The sequence below is a fragment of the Marmota monax genome, unplaced genomic scaffold (genome assembly GCF_021218885.2).
Source record: "Marmota monax isolate L192 unplaced genomic scaffold, Marmota_monax_Labrador192_F-V1.1 WCK01_AAM20220418_F8-fsc00110, whole genome shotgun sequence".
Taxonomy (NCBI): domain Eukaryota; kingdom Metazoa; phylum Chordata; class Mammalia; order Rodentia; family Sciuridae; genus Marmota; species Marmota monax.
In genome coordinates, this window is record NW_026694633.1 from 4,647,957 (window position 1) to 4,668,886 (window position 20,930).

The following is a 20,930-nucleotide window of genomic DNA, read 5'->3' on the forward strand; positions in this document are numbered from 1 at the left end:
GCAGTCCTTTAGTCAACATGACAGTTGAGGTTACAAGTCTAGGACAAAGGGAGAAAGAAGCAGTGGCTGGCTCTAACCACTACAGGCATGAAAGGTGGCTTCCTTGAGGAGGAACATTTGAAGAGAGACCTGAAGGAGGAGGCCATATTGAGAGGGCTGGGGGTGAAGTGTTTGAAGCATAGGGAACTGTAACTGTGATGCACCTGAGGTGAGAACAAGGTTCTAGTGAAATTATGATGGAAATTAAATGATATATACAAAAGGATTTCATAAAATGAAAATCTATTGACAAGTATAAACTATTTTTAGTAAAAAATATTAGGAAAGTTTTAGGACAGAAGCTGGAATAATGTAGAGCCTCAGATCTATGTCATATGAAAAATGAACTAAGCAACTGGGACTGTAAGTGGATGAAGCAAATAAGATACAAGCATATATTTGGGATGAGGGGGGTGAAATTTTCTGGTATCCGGAGGACTAAGTTCTTACAGAAGATTTCATTTTGAATTTTACGTAGCTCCAATTTTATGAAATGGGTTAAAATAGTAAAGATTTCAGAAAGGCAAAATTTCACCTCATTATGGTAATGAACATTCGAAGAAGTTGCCGGCAAATGAACTGATTGGGAGGCAATGAGTTCCACCTGGTCAGAGGTGACCAAGAAATCAGCCAGTGGGCAGGGGAACAACTGGATGAGATGCCCCATGGTTGGCCTACACTCCCAGTGACTCTCTCTTTCAAGCACTGTAACTACCAAGAAGGCCTCTCTACTGGGCACTTGACAACATTAAAGGGGATTGAAAAGAGGCATGAGGCGTGCTGAGGAATCCATCATATTCTGTAATAAAATATATATTTCCAAAGGGCAATTAAGAAACAGGATAGACCAATATTCATTTTAAATGGTTAATCTGAAATGGTGTTTGGGGAGTAAACATTAAGCAATCATTTTAACTTATTAAAATAATTACTGTATTTTACCAAAAATGTGTCCAGAGTCCTCTAGGTTCCCTATAGGTGACATGCCAACCAACAGCCAAGACCTTCTACAAACAGGTATGTGTGTTTTGGGTTGGTCTGTTTTTTATTGGGAGCCATGGATATAGAAAGACAGCTTCCACATTAAAAGTCCTGGTAGAGAATTGTTATTCATTATATTTACCTGGACTGTCTAGCAGATAAAGTAAAAAGCAAACAACAATAATAAATCCTAAACTTGGTCCTGATCACCCAGGACCAAAATGCTAAAGAGAATCAAATCTAGTCTTCCAAGAACAGGTAACCAAGAGCTAGACTTGGGAGAAAGACTAGAGACAATTTTGAAAAACAACACATTTTTTAATGGCCTTTTTACAAAATATTTATATTTCTAATCCAGATATATCTGGTTCATATATAAATATACTTCAGGAAATATTCTCTTAATATCTATGCTTTTGTTTTTATTTATTGTATGAAGTAGGTTTCTTAAAAACTATTTGAAAATAAATGTGTACTAGGACTATCATAGGGCAGCTTATTTAAAAAGTATGATAAATGTTTCCACAAATAAAGGTCATATCCAACCAGTTTATTCATAAAATTATACCTCACTTTGTGAAAACCAGGAATTCTGAAAGGTAAATTTGCAAAAAATTAAAGCAAAAAGTTTAATATTTAATGTAAAGAAAATATTTATCATATTTTTAAATATAAGGACCCCCTCCTAAGATAATAAAGCCTCGGTTATGCCTGCAGTATTTTAGAAACATGTACTCTGTGAAAGTTATAAAACATACATTATGAAGAAAATCACTTCCTGATTTAATTTTTTTTAGGATCTCATTTTTTAAAGTTCAGATCTGCTATTTTAGTCTTTCAGCATTCTGGATTTGTCCTCAGTGAGCACAGGTGTCTCTGTTCATGAGTAATGCCACCTAATATCACCTGGTAGCCTAGAAACCCAACCCTTAACTAAGTGGGGAGACTGAACTCTTTAGATCAATCATCAGAAGTCCCCAAAGCATCTCAGACAACATTCTCATTTGACTCAAGCACAGAAATCAGCCATGGCCGCAAAACAACAAATGGGACTGGTAAAAAAACAAAAAAAAAAAGACCACATCTCTTGTCCCCCAAGTCCAGTGCGTTCTCCACAACCATACACTACAGGGTCTCCCCTTCACCTGGAAGGTGCCAATTATTGGGCCAACCACTAAGAGAATGGAACCCTGCAGAATACTAACATTAACAACCCAATTGCTAAACACCTTAATAAGATTTGAGTCTTCTTGCCACTCCTTCCCTGTTCCTCATTAGGTGACATGAAATTAGGGATAATTCTGGATTTTCCAAATATTCTCAAAACCCTTTGTTAGAGCATACAGTTCCACCTCTTGGATTAGTGGACATACACATGAACTGTCTCCCAGATGTACCGGTGGGAGGCACCCCATGATGAAAGGGCTCTATGAAGTGGCGCCATCAAACCAAGAGCCTGCTGCAGAGTAGCTCCTCCTCACTGACAGCGAGTCAGAAGTAATTCTCTACCTAAATCAGACCTTAATTCATTAGCCACATTACTTCACAAGTTCAATCCAATTTCTCAAAATGCAATAACACAATCTTCCAACCTGATTATCTTCATTGAAAGTATTTAAAAGCATTTGCCGAGACACATTCCTTTCTGTGTCAGACAAGATCAACATCAAGTGAACAGCTTGGGTAGACTACACTTTGTCTAATTGTAGGGGGTTGACATTTTAGGAAATTATTGTTATTTGCAAGGAAAAAATGTTCTCCTGAAGTGGACACCAAATGGTTCATCCTGATAGGAGCATAAATTGTGTACTTACTCATAATTGCACTTTAAAAACCAGATTCTCAAGAACATCTTATACATATACTATTGATATTCTACAGAATTGGAAATATTACAATCTGACTTCTATAATAATTTTAACCAGCTGAGAGAAGCTTAGGGCTCAGAGAAGGAATTTTTAAAAATAGACCAATAAGAGATAATTTGTAATGGAAATGCCGTCCCATATCACTACCACTAGGGAAATGATGGCTATTTCCCTAGAAATAATCATGAGGAAACAGCTGGTTTGTTTTGAAGGCATTTCAAGAGCTCATTGACCAAAATCCCCAAAATTTTAGCTAAAAACAGTTCAACTGCATTTTCTTTTTTTAATTTATTTTTTAGTTATAGTTGGACACAATCTTTATTTTTTTTTTTTTTAATGTGGTGCTGAGGATCAAACCCAGGGCCTCTCATATGCTAGGCAAGGGCTCTACCGCTGAGCCACAATCCCAGCCCCTGCATTTTCTTTTGATAGTCCAAAAAAAAAAATCAACCCATATTTTAAAAAAAATTTAGATCATTTATTGGGGAAAAAATACATTCTAAAAACATTTTTGGGGTGAATTAGGAAGCAAAAATTAGTAAAAGGACAGAAGCTCAATTCTAAGTTTAACTTTAATTATTTCCTAACTTGTAAAATTCATTGCTGCCGTTAGACTTTAGCCTTGTGAGGTGGCCAGTCTTCCTCTAATACTGATCGCCAAACTCATTTAACGTGTGCCCTAGGCCTAAAACAAATCTACTTTCCCAGCTGCCAGAGTCTAATAGCTTAAATTTCTAAAGTAAATGGCATCCTTTGCTCCTTTGAAAACCAACTCTGGCAGTGCTTGAAGTAAAGGAAACTTACCACCTAAGTTTCAACTCTGGAGCATCCAAATTCATGTGTCAGATGCAAACACAGTAATCTATAATAAGGGGAAAAGCCCAAGTCACAGGATCCAGCTCAGGCAACATGACTATAGATATATTTAAAAAGACAGCATCGAGTGACAAGTATATTATTTCACTACATCTGTTGTGACACATTTATGAGCAAGTACAGACAACATTGCCACTCCACATTCAAGAACCAAAACCACACATAAGCCATGGTCAAGGTCAATGCTCTTACCTTATAAACTTGCCCATACGTTCCATTTCCCACAAGTTCCACCAATTCAAAGATCCCTGCAGGGTCCTGGAAAATAAATAAATGAATGAATGAATAAATAAATAAATATTCAAAGCAATATTCCAGGTATTGTTTTAATCAAAAGTAAATATTTGGGGCTGGAGTTGTGGCTCAGTGGTAGAGCACTTGCCTAGCATGTGTGAGGCACTGGGTTCAATTCTCAGCACTGCATATAAATAAATGAATAAAATAAAGGCCTATCAACATCTTTTAAAAAATTTTTAAAAAGCAAACACTAAAAGAAATAAGTAAGTAATTTTAGTTTGGGGGGGGGGGGCTCTCACATGTTAATATTATCAAAATTTCAAATATTTAATTCAGCAGCAACTATGAAGTCAACCAAATTCCATTTTGCTTCTATTTTCCATTTCTCCGAAATGGGTTTAAATCAGACAGAAAGAGGCATTTGTTCTATTAAAGCAATATGAAGAATATGTTTCTCATCAGCAAATGAAAATATACTTCCAGGTAAACAATATAAAATGAAAGACTCATCATCCTGAGGTGCTTCCAATTCTTTAGGCTATTTCTCTTGAAATGTCTACACACTGTGGTGAACATTGGAGTGAAGTAGGATGTTCCTGCATCATGGGGCAATCTTACCTATGAGAGTCAAAGCTTCCAAAAGAAAATTCTATCAACACACTTAGCTCTCTTGGAATGCTATTCTCTGGATTCATCTCCCCTCTCTATAATGCTGCCCTTGCCAAACATGCTTTTGCAGTACATGAAGGGTAACCACAGGACTTAGAGTACATACTAAATTGGAGAATTATGTGCATTCTTATCACCAAAACAGGTGTCTGCAAACCCTCGGAATCAGTTAAATGTAAAGTGCTTAGTAAATGTCCAATAATTACAGCTATTATTACTGAATTACAATTCCAAACAGTTCAAAAGAAAAAAATCAAAGCCTATAAAATTCAACTCAGAGACAGAAATTGACTTTTACCTCTACTGATTCCTAACTGGAAAGAAATAGCTTCTTTAAAGGTATAAATCAAGTCACAAACTTAAAGGCCTACAAAGGCCAAGCGAGAGAAGCAAATGAGTAAAGTGGCCCCATTGGGGCGTGAGCCAAACTGGAGAAGTCATGCACCATTAGGTGAGGCTAAGGAAGAGGAGTGGGGGGGGGGGGAGGAGAGTTGACTTAGCTGGGATCCAACTCTCATCCTGTCAACACAGTAGCAACTATTCTGCCAAGTCTAATGACATTTAAAAAAAAAAAATCGGTTTAATGTGAGACCTTAATTGTTAAGCACCTAAATTTTAAAAAATGCTCTTAGAGACAAAAAAAGACTGCAAATCTTAGCCCATCTTGAGTGAACACACGTGTGAACACTACCATATATTATGGTGGTGGGTGGCCTTGAGGCAGGAGGGAAGCAACCTGAGCTATGGACAGACCTGGGTTGAACGCCAGCTTTGTCCTGGCTGGCTGTAGGAGCCTGAGAGAGCCTGGGGGAGCCTGAAGGAGCAACCCTAGTATTTGAGCCTATAAAACAGTGCTGTCCTCCACCTTGCTGAAGCCTTGTGAAGAATAAGTACCAGCACAATGACTCGCACACAGGCGACAATCTATTAACACCTAAGAGTAATCGTTTGTAAGTTGACAAATTCCACGCAACAGTAGCCTTTAAATGGGGGAAGTAGGCAAAGAGTCTGATGTAAAAAGAGTCTTTAAATTCAAGGTTCTTGGCTATGTGCCTTTGAAGATTCTATATAAAAAGTAAATGATATACAAAGAACTCAAAAAATTAGACAATAAGAGAACAAACAACCCAATCAACAAATGGGCCAAGGACCTGAACAGACACTTCACAGAGGAGGACATACAGTCAATCAACAAATACATGAAAAAATGCTCAACATCTCTAGCTGTCAGAGAAATGCAAATCAAAACCACCCTAAGATACCATCTCACTCCAGTAAGATTGGCAGCCATTATGAAGTCAAACAACAACAAATGCTGGCGAGGATGTGGGGAAAAGGGTACACTTGTACATTGCTGGTGGGACTGCAGATTGGTGCAGCCAATTTGGAAAGCAGTATGGAGATTTCTTGGAAAGCTGGGAATGGAGCCACCATTTGACCCAGCTATTCCCCTTCTTGGTCTATTCCCTAAAGACCTAAAAAGAGCATGCTACAGGGACACTGCTACATCGATGTTCATAGCAGCACAGTTCACAATAGCAAGACTGTGGAACCAACCTAGATGCCCTTCAATAGACGAATGGATTAAAAAAATGTGGCATTTATACACAATGGAGTATTACTCTGCATTAAAAAATGACAAAATCATAGAATTTGCAGGGAAATGGATGGCATTAGAGCAGATTATGCTAAGTGAAGCTAGCCAATCCCTAAAAAACAAATGCCAAATGTCTTCTTTGATATAAGGAGAGTAACTAAGATCAGAGTAGGGACGAAGAGCAGGAGAAGAAGATTAACATTTAACAGGGATGAGAGGTGGGAGGGAAAGGGAGAGAGAAGGGAAATTGCATGGTAATGGAAGGAGACCCTCAGGGTTATACAGTGGAGGGGGTAGAGAGAGAGGAGGGGAGGGGAGGGGGGCGGTGGGGAGGGGGGAGGGGGGAGGATGGGAAAGGCAGCGGACGGAGCACAACAGACACTAGTATGGCAATATGTAAATCAATGGATGTGTAACTGATGTGATTCTGCAATCTGTGTATGGGGTGAAGGTGGGAGTTCATAACCCACTTGAATCAAAGTGTGGAATATGATATGTCAAGAAATTTGTAATGTTTTGAACAACCCACAATAAAAAATTTAAAAAAAATAAAAATTAAAATTAAAAAAATAAAGCAAAAAAAAAAAAGAAAAGAAAAATAAAAAGTAAATGATAAAAAAAGAGTAAGCATTTTGTCATGACGAAATGCTGGAGAGAGCATTACCCACTTTCACAAAGTCTGAAGTGAAAAAGAGCACACTTTGGGCTCATGTCCTTGAAAATCAACAATGCAGAAGGTCCAGTGAGGTCCCACCTGGTCCGGGTAGATGTGGACAATGTTCCATCAGAACCACAACAAGAAAACACTATGAAAGAACCAGACCTCTGAGGCGACCGACACCCCAGAGCTGCAAGATGGACAGGGCCACCTGGGAGGCCTCAGGATGGGGAAGAAAAACGTCATTTGTTAAACGACTAGGCCATTAGAGCAGCAGGTTTTATTACAAACAGAATTAGAAAGGAATGAGGAAAAGAAAAAAACAGCCCATAAACGGTGGCAGCTGCTGTTTGTTTCTAAGCTGTGCTTCCCAGTAGTTTGTTTGCTCAGTGGTGTTTCTGCAACATATTTGGAGCGAGGTTCTACATTTGCTTGAAATATCTCAATTGTGCTTTCAACATTTATTTTTCTTGAGTAGAAATAAATGTGAACGAGGAGAAGCAGGATGGGGAGGAGCGGCTGCCTTAAGGAGCCCAATAATCAATCCATCAAGGGTGTGAGGAAGGGCAGGAGCAGGAATAGGTGCAGGCCAGGGATCAGCTTCCACACCCAGGGCTCTCCCCACCTCCTGGATCTCATCAGGGCTGGGGTTCACAGCGGGGTCTCAGGAGGATCTGGACTGATAACTTCCAAAGCCCCTTCTCTCCTCCAATCATCTAGTAATGGGCACATGACCCAGGTAGTCAGAGCCAAGGTAACTTAATATAGACTTTATTCCACCTGCTAGGAGAGAGGGAGGCATTTTGCTGGACACATCCAAAGGGACAAAGGCTGAAGGAACTAAGGAAGCCCACTGCTAAGTGGCCTTAAGTGGACAACAGCAGTGGAAACAATCATCGTATCAGATTGGTTCTCTGAGAAGCAGATGAAGAATCTCTGATTTACAGAGTGAGTTTACTGTGGCATCCTCGGAATCCACACCTGCTGGGGTTGAAGGAGGTAGGACTGGACCATGCAGAGGTAGACTGCACTATAAGGCAGTGGACACACACACTCCACCTGATCCATGGAGGCTCTTGCCCCAACTTTCCAATTACCTAGATCCAAGAACCTGAAGAATGGAATTTTTGCAAATGTTCCTTTACATAAACACATATCACTGTTAGTTATGTTCTTGTGGAGCTCAAACAAGGTGAGCATCCAGCTTTTTTCTCTACTCGAGCAAGACCTCTAAAGTTATATCTCCCAAGGGGAGGGAATGGGGACCAAATTATATTGACCAAATTATATTATGATCTTGTGTGCACGTGTAAATATGTAACAACAAATCTCACTATTATGTATAATTATAATGCACCAGTAACAATAGGGGAAAAGTGGGGGGGGGGGAAATTCTCCCAATGGTGGGCCATGACCCCTCAAGTCTTCGGTGTAATGGCCTCTTCTCAGTCTTGTCCCGTTTGCCCCTTTTGAGGCATTCCCCAGCTGAGCACCACTCTTGATGAAAATGGACATCCTCCTCCATCCTCCATTACACCCCTCAGTCTCTCACGGATTGTTTCTTCAACGTAGGCGCCCCTCCAGGTACCACCCTCGCCACCACCTCCCTCATTTTGTTCAGTACATGCTAATGACCTTCAAATGTCCGACATGTCCATCTACTCCACCTCATTCACACAACAGGCCTCACCATTTCTGTGTGGCACTACTTGCTTTCTGTCTGCGCCTACCTCCTTTCAATCTACTCACCACACAAATCCTTCTACTGTACATATTCTAACCCTGACAATCCCTGATTTAAAATTCCGTACAATATGTTTCAAATGAAAACTCAAGGTCTTGTCATTCTGAGGCCCCGCCTCCATTTCCAGCCTCAAGTTACACCCAGCTGAGACCTCAGACCAGCTGTTTCCCTGACACCCCACACGAAGCCCTGTGCCTTGGTTATCATAAAGCCCATTTGCTGAGAGAGATCTTTCTTCAGCCACTCTCCAGCAGGCAAGCCCATCCTGTGCACCCTCCTCTGTAGCCTTTCTCCAATCAATGCTACCTCCCTTCTCTCCACCGGCAGCATTTAGTGCTCAGCTCTAGGAAAACTGTTTTCACACGGTGCTGTCCTCTCACACATTTCTCCCCCTTGATGAATTACAAATGCCCTGGGAGCAGAGAATGTCATATTCATCTTCGTAGTTCTCAGCACTTAGCACCATGTCCGACATAAAACTGCTGGACATAATTATTTACTAAATAAGGTTGACGTCCTACTCCCAATTCTCCACGACATATGTAGAGGAAGTTGCCAAAAAAAAAGGGGGGGGGGAGGGGGATCACAATGTAGGTCTAAATCACAGTTGTGTCATTTCTTTTCAATCTAGACAAGCTGTTCCAGCCGCTGAGCCCCACCCCTCTTACACCAATCCCAGACACACGGCGCTATCACATGTGTAAGTCCCTCGAGGATTCTCAGCTCCAAAGACATCCATAAAGCTTGTTGGGGGAGTTGGGCCGCATGTGCCTGGAGAAGACAGGCTGTCAGGATGTGGAAGCTGCAGTGCAGCAGGCAGAAGAGCCTGTACCTGATAATCATGTTACATAGACAGGAAAGCTCAGACAAGAGTCAGCTTCATTCTCCCTCTCATGTTTGCTTAGCTGCTCTAAGCCAGGATGGGCGGCCTGGAAGAATGTTACATCCACCAAGGAGAAAAGAGCAAATCATTGACATTTACCAAAGTCAGGAATCCCTGTTGGCTACACATGCCTTTATTCAGATCTTAACCTTTGCCGGGAGGCCAAGAAGAGATTTAATTCTAAGGTAGAGTAGTTTACATTATTTCATAATGAAATATAACTACATATCCAAAGGCAGGCAGTTCCCTGAAAGAAAATGTTACTTTTCAACAAGCGCTGATAAAGGCAAATGTGGTCAGTCGTGGTAATAAAAATCATAATGGACAACGTTTTATGCCAGGGATGATTATGAGAATTTTCCATGAGTCTTTTATTTCATGATCACAACTCTATCAAATGGATGCTATCATTACCTCTGATTTTACAAGTGAGAAAAATGAGGCATGCAGAGAGTAAACACTTGGTCAAGGTCATGGCACTGAGGAGCAGGAGAGAAGATATAACCTCAGCATGTCAGATTGCAAACTCTGAGCTCCTCACTACATACACTGTCAGTTCCATGGCATCAGAAGTATCAGCTTTGATTTATCCCTCAGTGAGTGATGAATCAAGTGATATCGCTCAAGTGATGAACTAAGCTCTCCAACCTTGGGCAAGTTTCCTAACTGCTCTGAGCCTCAGAGCCTTCATCTTTAAAATGGGAACAGTATTACCTCTCTCCAGGGTCATCCTGAGGACCATGCGTGTCCAGACTAGCACAGGACCTGATACACAATGGGACTTCCATAAATATTCATCTCCTTCCTTCCATTTCCTTTCTTGCTCTTTGCAAACCAGTTCAGTTAATAAACAAGAAATATGTCACAGGAAAAGCTAATCTGCATTTCATAGATTTTCAACTAAAGAAAGTCTATAAACCATACAAAGGCCAGTAAAAGAAGACCTATTACTTTTCCACCAATAATGTCACCACATGCTTAGCAAACAGGGTCAGATATTTATGGACAAACAGATGTCTCTTTAGAAATGAGTGAGGCAATTGAGAAGACACATGAAGTTTTTCGGGCTCCTGGGACATTGGAACAAATTCTCTCGTCCCTCAGCTGATGAAATGTGGGCAGCGTTGGCAGACTCTGCAGCAGAGGGAAGAGATTTAGGATCTAGGGACAAGTCTGCTATCCCCTTACACATTTCTCTCCCTTGACGAATTACAAAGGCCCTGGGAGCAGATATTCTTCCAGGACCCTTGAATGATACTAGATTAATGGGAATACTAAATAACATCTTGAGACTAAATCCCAAAGATTGCAAATGGCAAACGGACCTATTTATAAGGGCAACGACTCCTTAGCATGGTAAAAGAGGCCACCTATTCTTCCCCAAACCTTCCCTTCTTTGAAAATGAAGTTAAGAAAGGACCATGGCCTAACTCTAGACACCACTTGTCCAATACTCCTCATAGTCATTCTGTGACAGAATCTTTGACTTGAGGCCACCAGTCCTTTGGCAGGGTGAAACAGACTCTAACAGAATACAGATAGCCCTTGGTATGACTGTCTACCCGGGACTGGCTACTGACATCTACCAAACCACTGTGCTTTCTCTAAACTTACCAGCCTTAAAGACCAAAATGGTATTTCTCCTGGAACCAAATTTAGCAGCTGTTTTGTTCTGTTTCAGCCACAACTGACAGGCATGTGTGAACAAAAGCAAAACAGAACAAAGAAAACAGAAAAGTAAGAGAACTCTCCATATTTATCTTGGCCTTCAGGCTTTTTCAACACCATTGTCCTTCCTGAGTAAGTAGAGCCTTAGGAAAGGCGGGCTGACTCAACATCCCCTGGATTCAGTCCCCCGCTGACTCACAGCCAGGAAAGGTCCCTTAAAGGCAACATTTTACTTACTGTCCCCTCTTCTAATATAGGAGGACAGTAATATCCTCTCTTCTAAATATCTGAGAGATCAAAGGTCTTGCCTCACACTATCAGGTTTATTTAGTCCCGATAGTCACCTGAACCCCTCCACAGCCACCTGTTCGGTGTGATGTACTATCCAAAAGTAGAAGTAGAAGGCACCTGACCTCCAACTCATGGTGCTTCCAGTCTAAGGAGGGAAAGAGACACGAGCAAATGATGACATGCACACAGTCATTAAATTACCACCACAAGTGGCATACAGAAAAAACAGTGCTCCAAGAGCAGTCATCCAGGAGATGCAGACTAGGGCCCAAGAGCTTCTGTTCATTAACAAACTAGTCCAAGCTATGCATCTGAAGTAGAGTGGATATTTCAAGTAAAAAATTATATACAATAAAATGAAGATAAAACACTGCTGATTTTTCCTGGGTGAACGTCTTGTATAGACAAATAAACTATGCAGACCCATTAGAGGACTGATCCAAAATGGGGGTCCAGTCTGGATTCTACTCATAGCTATTGTTATTCCACTTCCCATACTCTGGTCTCCCATCTGCAAAAGGGATCATACCACTCAGCCTGCCTTCTTTGCGAGTCCATCATTACACACTTCTCTACTAGAGGCCAATGCTGAAACTGACTGTGAACCTCCTGGGCAACTCCCCTGCTCCATGCAGCATGCACAGTCTTTGGGAAGAGCAGTCCTGAGCACAGGCTCGCTTCCAGGACTCCACCAGCCCTAACACCTCTGTGCCTGGCTGGGATTGGTGTCTTATTACCATACTAGGTCCTCGATGACCAGCCAGCTCTTGGTAGGGTCAAGATCTAGGCTGAACTGAGCCTCTGGGAACACCGTTCTCAATGCTGGAGACTTTGAGTTCTCGAGACAGGGACTGAAACCTCCTCCTCTCCTGCCTGAATTGCTGTTGGTTTAGTTCCACCTGGTGCAGTGCAGCAGCCAGTAGAGAACCAGCCTTCCCAGCACCCTCCTGCTGCTCACCTGCTCTCCTCAGCATTCTGCAGCTCAGGCCTGGCATCACGAAGGCAGCCTTTACAAGTGGAATGGAAACCTGAGTCCTCAGATTAATAGCTGCAAGACCTTCTGCTATAGAACAGGCTATGATAGTAGACATTATCACTACCCCTGGAACATGCAATGGCCTACATGCTATCTATACATTTTCACATCCAATCCTTACAGCAACCTAGGAAATAGATATTCCTAACCCCCACAATGAAACTAAGGCTTCAAGGAATTAAGTAACTTGCATAAGGTAAAATGGAAGAGGTAGCAACCAAGAGTAGATGACAATGTGAAGAGGATTTTTCCTGAAGATCAGAAACAACATAGTATTAAACACAATGTGAGGCAGTGCTTAATAAAATAGCTATATGACTGCTGCTGCTGCTGCTGCTGCTGCTGGCATTATTAAAAATTACCCAAAATGGTAAAGCCAGTATTCAAATCGGGTATTCTGAATCCAAGTCCATCATTACACACTTCTCTACTAGAGGCCAATGCTGAAACTGACTTGGGGCGATGGGGACTGCTGAAGTCTTTGTGGTTTAACAGTGGAGCCAGAGAAGGGGTGGTAACCTCAAGCCAAGCATATTATAAGTTCTCAAAAAGTGTTTGCTAAAAATTCTTCATCCAAGAAGGAATAAGTTCTATTGGTTTTGTTCAGCACAGTATCCCCAGTACTAGATCACAGCTAGTACATAAAGACACTCAGTGAGTATCAGCTGGATGAATGACGTCTCCACATCACAGTTCTGCCATCCAAGGCCACAATAGGATCTCTGGCAACCAGAGCAGGGATTTCCAATATCAAATCAAGAGATCCCTCTCCCCATTTTATACAAGGGCTACTGGAGGCCCAGAGTGAGGAACTATACACTCATAAAATCACAGAATTTCCAACAAAATAAGCTTAGGTGACTTGTCCAAGGTCTCAACTGGTTACAGTGTAAGGTCAAGACCTCTCTTTCTTCAGACCTCTCATTTTTCTCTGTTCAATTAAAAAATCCTCTGACAGATCAAAGGAATCACTCACCGCTCCCTAAATAGTGGGCTTGGAAGGGAAGGAAGCAGGGGTCATGGGGAGGATGGGTAGGCAATTGTAAATTTCAGGTGCTTGGCATGAGAAAGAAATTTAATTCATGCCCAGAGCTGATATAACTAATATTATCACACGTGGTTGATTTGATTATCTTTGAGACAGTCCATTTGGTAGGTCACATGTAAACATCAGCATAGGAGATAAATGAAATTTTTCAAAAATACGTTTTTCTCAGTTCATAGATTTTACATATTCATACTCACATTTAGCTCAGTTCCAACTTATTTCCTTACAGATGAAAACAAAGGATTACATATAAATTGATTGTTGTCCACGGGCTTACAATGAAAAAAAAATGTGGACATAAAATTAAAAAACATAAAACAGAGATGAGAACAACCCAGAAAGGACTTACAACATTAACTTGAATACTTTTTCTCTGGCTCTAGTGCACAGCTATTTTAATCCCCTGTCAGCTGTTGCAATTTGCTGGCCAGCACTTCTCATGCTTCCTGGCCTGATATTCTCATGTCATGGCTACAAATTTGCCAAGGCAATATGTGGAAAGTACAAAACCCAAATTCATGTTCAGAGATTACGTTCCAACACATCAACAATCAGGAAAAGGCATAAATTGCTCTACAAGTCAACAGGTACACAGAGCTCCCCACCTGGGTCCCTCCCATCATCAGGTTGCTGCAGAGATAATACAACTATTGTGGGGAAGTATATCACACAACCTGTCCTAGTTGGTATTTATCAGCCATCTGTTCCATTAGTTGTGACACCAGATGATGGGCTGAGATTGGCTTGGATATCTTTCTGCCAAATGACAGGCCGCTGCCCCAGGTAGCTGTTGATGGACTCTGGGCCATCCCACCATCTCTGGAAGTGAGAGTGTTAGACAATCCAGCCAGCTTGTCTTTCCTTCCTTGAGAATCCAGAGAGAAGGCCTAGGTTCTTGGCCCAAAGATGTTACCCCCCGCCCATCCCCGCCCATCTGCACAACCCTGGCTTTCATGAAAAGGGGCAGAGAAAGGTGCTCCTTCCTTTGTAGGGGGGCGTCAGGGCGGGGAGGAGGTGCAAGCATCAGATCCCTCTAGATCTGTCAAGACAGGGTGATATAATTTCAGTATAGTTCCAGTATTTCCAGCAACAAGAGGTCCAATTGATGGGAACCAGACTAGCAAAGATTTTGGCATTTTGCCCTTCAAAGATGCTTAGATGAAGAAAAAAGATAGCAACTGCAGCAGATGGACTTTAAAGACAAGAACCGATGACCTAAATAATTAAGTAAGAAAGATTAGGAAGCCATCCCAGGTTCTATTTTGGAAAGAAGAGCCTTAACAGGACCACTTCCCCACAGCTACTCTCCTATCACCTGCTCACAAAAGACCAACAACAGGTATGTGCTCTTGAACATGTTCTCAGGAGTTCTTTCCCCAAAAGGACCCAGGCAGGAGCAAAACTAGTGAGACAGCCAACTCCACTCTATGGTAATAAGGATGCAAGCCACCTTTCACTGGCTGTCTATCTACCCTCCTCCCCGCCCCCACCTGACCCCCCACCAGACACCCCCCACCCGTGTGACCCCTACAATGGAAGGAGCACCTTTCTCTGCCCCTTTGCATGGGAGCCTCCACTTGAAGGCCAGGGTTGTGCAATTGGGGGCGGGGCCAACACCTTTGGGCCAAGAACCTAGGTCTTCTCTCTGGATTCTCAAGGAAGGAAAGACAAGCTGGCTGGATCTTCTAATACTCTCACTTCCAGAGATGGTGGGATGGCCCCAGAGTCCATCAACAGCTACCTGGGGCAGTGGCCTGTCATTGGCAGAAAGATATCCAAGCCAATCTCAGCCCATCATCTGGTGTCACAACTAATGGAACAGATGGCTGGTAAATACCAACTAGGACAGGTTGTTTATAACAGGACCTCATTTGCATAACTCCTCCCCCCAAGGCTTTCATTCCTAGCATAGTTGGTTGATTTGTTGGCTGGGTGGTTGGTTAAGCAAGACAGACAATTTTGGAATAAAGCCTTTATAGCATCTGATCAAGGATCTAGAAAATTTGGGCAAATTAATCTCTCTGAGTCCCTCCAGATTTCCATGGGTATTGAGTTTCCACTGTCAAATAAATCTGGGAACATTGGAACCAAAAAAAAAAAAAAAAAATTGTAGGCTGGGAGGGTCCTTTTCTTTCTCTCTCTCTTTTTTTTTTTTTTTTTTTGCTGGAGCGACTTGGGGTGAGTACGGGGGATTGAACTCAGGGACACTTGGCCACTGAGCCACATCCCCAGCCCTATTTTGTATTTTTTGAATTTCATTTTAGAGACAGGGTCTCACTGAGTTGCTTAGTGCCTTCCCTTTGTTGAGGCTGGCTTTGAACTCCTGTGGGATTACAGGTGTGTACCACCACCCCTCCCCATTGGTTGGGAGTTTCTTTAGAGCAGAGCTTCTCAAGAGCTTTTAATGTGTTAATGTACCCTGCAAATCTCTAGAGACAAGCTTTCTGCACTTCCCAAATCTGTCTGGCCTCATCACACTCCTTTAAGGAGAGTCCTATCTCCTCTACAGACTGGGGTACTGCAGAGCACAGGCTGCAAAGTGCTAATGCACACAGCCATCTTTCCCTTGTCATTCCTACTTAACCAAAATTTGCTTCTTAAGTTAATGTTACCAGGACTGTTCAGTGCCATCCAATGTCGACTCTCCCCTTGTGTCTTAGTTATAAAAATCTCAATTTTATTTGGGAGGCAAAGTATGCACCTCAAAAATATGTGCCCCAACTCCAATGAAGTCAGAAGTGAATATGTGACTAAGTCAATTACATAAAAGCAGACGTATTTTTTCCATGTTTTTGATTGGGGCATTATAATTGCACATATGATGGAAATTGTTTTTACATATTCATCCATGCACAAAATATGACAATATAATTTAGCCAATATCAGAAGTATTGGATGGACATTCAAAAGGTCTACTCAAATGAAACTGGCTTAGCTGGAAGAAGAGCTCTTTTGCTCTTTTGTTATTTTTCCCTTCTCCCACTAGTTTCATGAAGTGAAGATGTAATAGTTGGAACCCTGCAGTCACATCTGATCCTAAGGTTAACTGAAAAACAGAAGGCTTATGCTATACTGTTACAGTAGAACAATAAAATGATCCTAAGCCTCTCAAGGCCATGGAACTACCATGCCACTACTTACCTGCCTATTTCTGGACATGAGAGAGAAATAAACTTCTGTCTTCCTTAATGCATTGATTTCTTGGGTTTGCTATGATGCAACTGAATTCTAACTGATTTACTCTTTAGAGATTTTTATATTTTTATGTCTAACTAGTAGTCCTGCTTTAAAACACTCTTCTCCATCAGCCTTCTTGCTTTTGGTAGGTGTTGCAGTCATTAAGAGTTTTTTAACAAATATTCCACTTCTTCTGTGGGCATGTTGTAAGATGGCACTCCCCACCCTTCTTGAAGCTGAGTAGAAGCACTTGATTTACTGTAGCTGATGAAGTGTGGCTGGAAGGAATGTGCCACTTCCAGATGGAATATCTGATCTCCTGTACAAAGCACTGTGATGACTGTGGACACACATGTGGTCACAAAGCCTCCAGGAGTCTATGTTCTTAGGTCGATGATGAATAGAGTCCTCTAATGATCCACAATGGGCATGTGGCAGGGACAAGAAATAAATCAAAGTCATATAAAGCCTCAAAAATTGTTTGTTACCATAGCACATCCTAGGCCATTGTGACCAAGAGAATAAAGTGACAAAAAGATGCTAATAATAATAATAATTGCACTGTATAATGCTTGATGATTTCTGAAATAATATTGGAATAAGCCACATTTCCCTGGATACCTCCTACACCCCAGAAATTACACAGGGCATCTTGCAAGTTAAAACAAAAGAAAAAACTAAAGCTATGTCCAGTGACAAAATGCACATTCTCTCTGTCTCCAATCCAAACATGTAAACACAGCCTAGGAAAGCCCTTACAAAACATGTAGCTAACAACCCAAGGATTCTGGTAACTCATTCTTACCAAAAGGCGCAAAGAAATTAAAAATGGCCCCTGCTTTCATGTCCACATATAGCCTAATCCAGAGTATGCTGGGACTTGTAGTCCCTGTGCCCCATCCAGGGAAGCAGAACTATAGGTCTCCTGACTGCTCATTTGAAGGCCTTTGAACTCAAAACCTGCTGTCTGAGCCACTGTCAAGGTAACCCAGCAGCCGAGAATAACTAATTGGGCAACATTCTCTGACTGCTGGCATGAACAGTTATAATCTCAGCATCACCGTGGCAACCTGACTGGAATGCTGGTTATTCACACAAAGAAAAACCGGTCTCCATTCAGACCAGGATTGCACTTTGTCTGTGTTCTACTTTTCCCATTGCAGATTGCTACTAAAGGAACAATGCTTCTTTTAAGAATGTTTATTACTGGTCTGTGGAAAAACAGCTTTTTTTCATAGCCTGGAAGAAAATATGGAAAGGTGGGGGGCAGGGAGGGGGGTCATGCATCCTTTATTGCCAAAAGTGAACAGACTACGATGGCAGGCTCTATAGGAACAACAGTAAAGGCTGTCACAGAGCAATTCTGTGGCTTTCGACCAAGCCACAGAGCTCCATGGTGATGCCAAGGCACACCACTGGCAGGGGACGGCTAACAACCAGAGAACGGGCGGTGCATTGATCCATGCTCATTTCCTGGGCACCTCCAATGTGCTATCACAGACCCTCCTCCAGGTCTCCCAGGAGCTTCCTTGGCCTCTCAACTCTGCATCCAACTCAGACTTTACCTAAAGCTGCACCCTACCTCTCCCCAGGCATCAGCTCCAGCCTGTTCCCAGAAGATGTCCTGTAGACTCTCCCGTCCATATTCTTATTCTTATTTTGTTGCTGCTATCCAGATATTCCTCTGATCCCATCTTTGTTAGGTAAACCTTCGAGGCCAACTCAAATCATCATTCATCCCTAAGTCCCTCCCATTCCACTCCACTAGAGTAAATTCTACATTAAAGTACACCCCAAAGATGTCCTTGAACATGTCTGCCTTACCACCCTGGAAGGCAACTCTCCAGGGAGCAAGTTTAGGTTCTGAGCTGGACTTTACACTTCCAAGTGTGGCATTTTTGAAAAACTACTCGATGTCTTGAGCCAAGGTTTCTTCACCTATAAAGAGGTGAAGAACTCACTCCTTAAAGTGAGTTCTGTGACCAGCAGTATCCCCATCACCTGGGAACCTTGAAAGAAATGCAGAGACCTGGCCCCACCCAGACCTACTGAATCAGAATTAACATTTTAACAACATCCCCAGGTGATTCAAATGCACATGAATGATCCAAAAGTATTGACAAAATCTACCTAGCAGAGACATGTAAGATGTAAGGAAAGTGTAGGGAAACACCCAGCCCAGAGTCAGAGACACTAATTGGGGAAACCACTATTTAGCTCCCTTAATCAAATGGCAAATTAAACCATTTGTTATTATAGGGGACATTATAAAATGAGGTGTCCCTCAAGGAGCAGGTCTAATTAGTTATAATAGATTACATACAGGAAATGTAAATGAAGGGAAGCAGAAGGATTGTGGTTTGGAAGAATTTGACAAACTGACTTCATCGTTTACAATTTTTGTCTGACATTGAGCAAATCCACTGAAATCTTCTAGCCCTTGGTTTCTCTTCCCATACATCAGAAATAAGAATATTGGCAGGTTGCCTGCCTCTCAAAGCTGTACTAAAAATGAAATGAGATAAAAAGAACGAAAGAATTTTGCCAAATACAAAGCAATGATTAAATTGGTTTTTATCAGTTAATGCTGAAATAAAATGTGCCCATCAGAAAGGGAACTCATGGTGGCCACCCTTGAAGGACACACAGATGAAAAACAGCACATGAAGGCCACTGCAGAATAATACTCAGTTCACCCCACTTTACGGTGGTGCTGGGGATTGAACCCAGGGTCTTGTGCATGCAAGGAAAGCACTCTACCAACTGAACTACATCTCCAGTCCCATGGGTGGAGTTTTAATGGAAATGGAGAAAGAGCTGAAAGCCACTGGCTCTGACTGACAAGTCACTTAAGCTGGTATGAAGAGGGCTATAGAATGGCCACTGCTTTCAAAATGTTGGGGAAGGGAGTGAGAGGGGATGCCAGTGTGGATTCCAGGAGAAAAGAAATTCATAGCAGACTTGGACCCTCTTGGTGCCAGAGTTAAAGACAAAACCACGAGGGAGGCCTTGGGGCTTCCAGGACAAGAGCCTGAGGCTGGATGGAGGAGAAGCTCTGCCACTCTGATGAGGGCAGGGAGGAAACATCTGCTACAGGGACTGCTCTCACCCACTTCTCAAGAACCTTGATCCTGGAAGGAGAAGGGATGGCGTCAGGGATGCCGGCTTTACCCAGCCAGACGGGAAGAACACCATAAATGCTAGGAGAGTTTACACAGGCAGGAAATCAATACAGACCAATAGTCAAGAATGCGGAGAGGGAAGGTGGCATTAGGCGGGACTTCAAAACACAAGCAGGATTTGAACAAGCGAAGAGAGATGGTCAGAAGGAATACACCTGCCTTTACTGTGGTGCTGTTTTAACAGTATACACATCAAGGCAAGTGTCACTTTGTCAGAAATTTCAAGTCATATCACTTGGAGACAGCACCTAACAGCATCCCTCCAGTGTGAGGGTATTTCCAGAATCCACGATTCCAGGAGCATCTCATGGGGCAGGTGGACTTCAAAAACTGAATGCATAGTGCAGACAAAACAACAGGCACACGTGGAATCAAGACCATGAAGCCATTCATTTTCTTAAACAAATCACCATGTCTGATGCCTCGATTCTCCCAACAAAGCGATGTCAATTCAATTGCTGAGATCATTTCTTTATATCCACCTTCCTCACACCCCAGTGTCCCTGCTTCCCCAGGAACAGGGCTGGGCTCTTCATCCTGACGGTTTTAGCAACATGCAGACACCAGGATGGGAGTCGGAGGGAGCGGATAATGGTCAGTTAGGTAAATAAATGATTTTACCAAAATTAACAAGGACACATATATAAGCTGTTACTTTTTTCTCTGGGGAAATGCAGAGATGCACATGGAAGATTGAATATACATTCCTCTGGGAGAACCGGCTGACGCTTGATAATCTGTGAAGCCACATTCAAATATAGCTCACCTTCTGGAAAGCCTGTTTTCCATAAAGATATTGGTTTGTGGATTTTTTTTAATATATTAAACATGGAAAACTCGATACCAATTTTAAAATAAAGCAGAGAAGATGCTAATAAAGCTCAGGCTTCTGCTGCAGGCTTCTCAGTGAGTACACTAGCATCTTAGGGTTTCCCATTTCCTCTCCTTCACCAATAGGAATGTTTTGGCAAGCAGG

At 42.1% G+C, this 20,930-nt stretch overlaps 1 protein-coding gene across 7 annotated transcripts in view; it reads right to left on the reverse strand.

Moving 5' to 3' along the window:
- Positions 1–20,930, reverse strand: part of Tnik (TRAF2 and NCK interacting kinase) — a 383,659-nt gene that overhangs the window by 292,215 nt on the left and 70,514 nt on the right. For all 7 annotated transcript variants that reach the window (XM_058572271.1, XM_058572273.1, XM_058572272.1 and 4 more), the window contains exon 2: positions 3,957–4,022. In XM_058572271.1, coding sequence (XP_058428254.1) covers positions 3,957–4,022 — 66 coding nt within the window. The remainder of the gene's footprint in view (positions 1–3,956; positions 4,023–20,930) is intronic.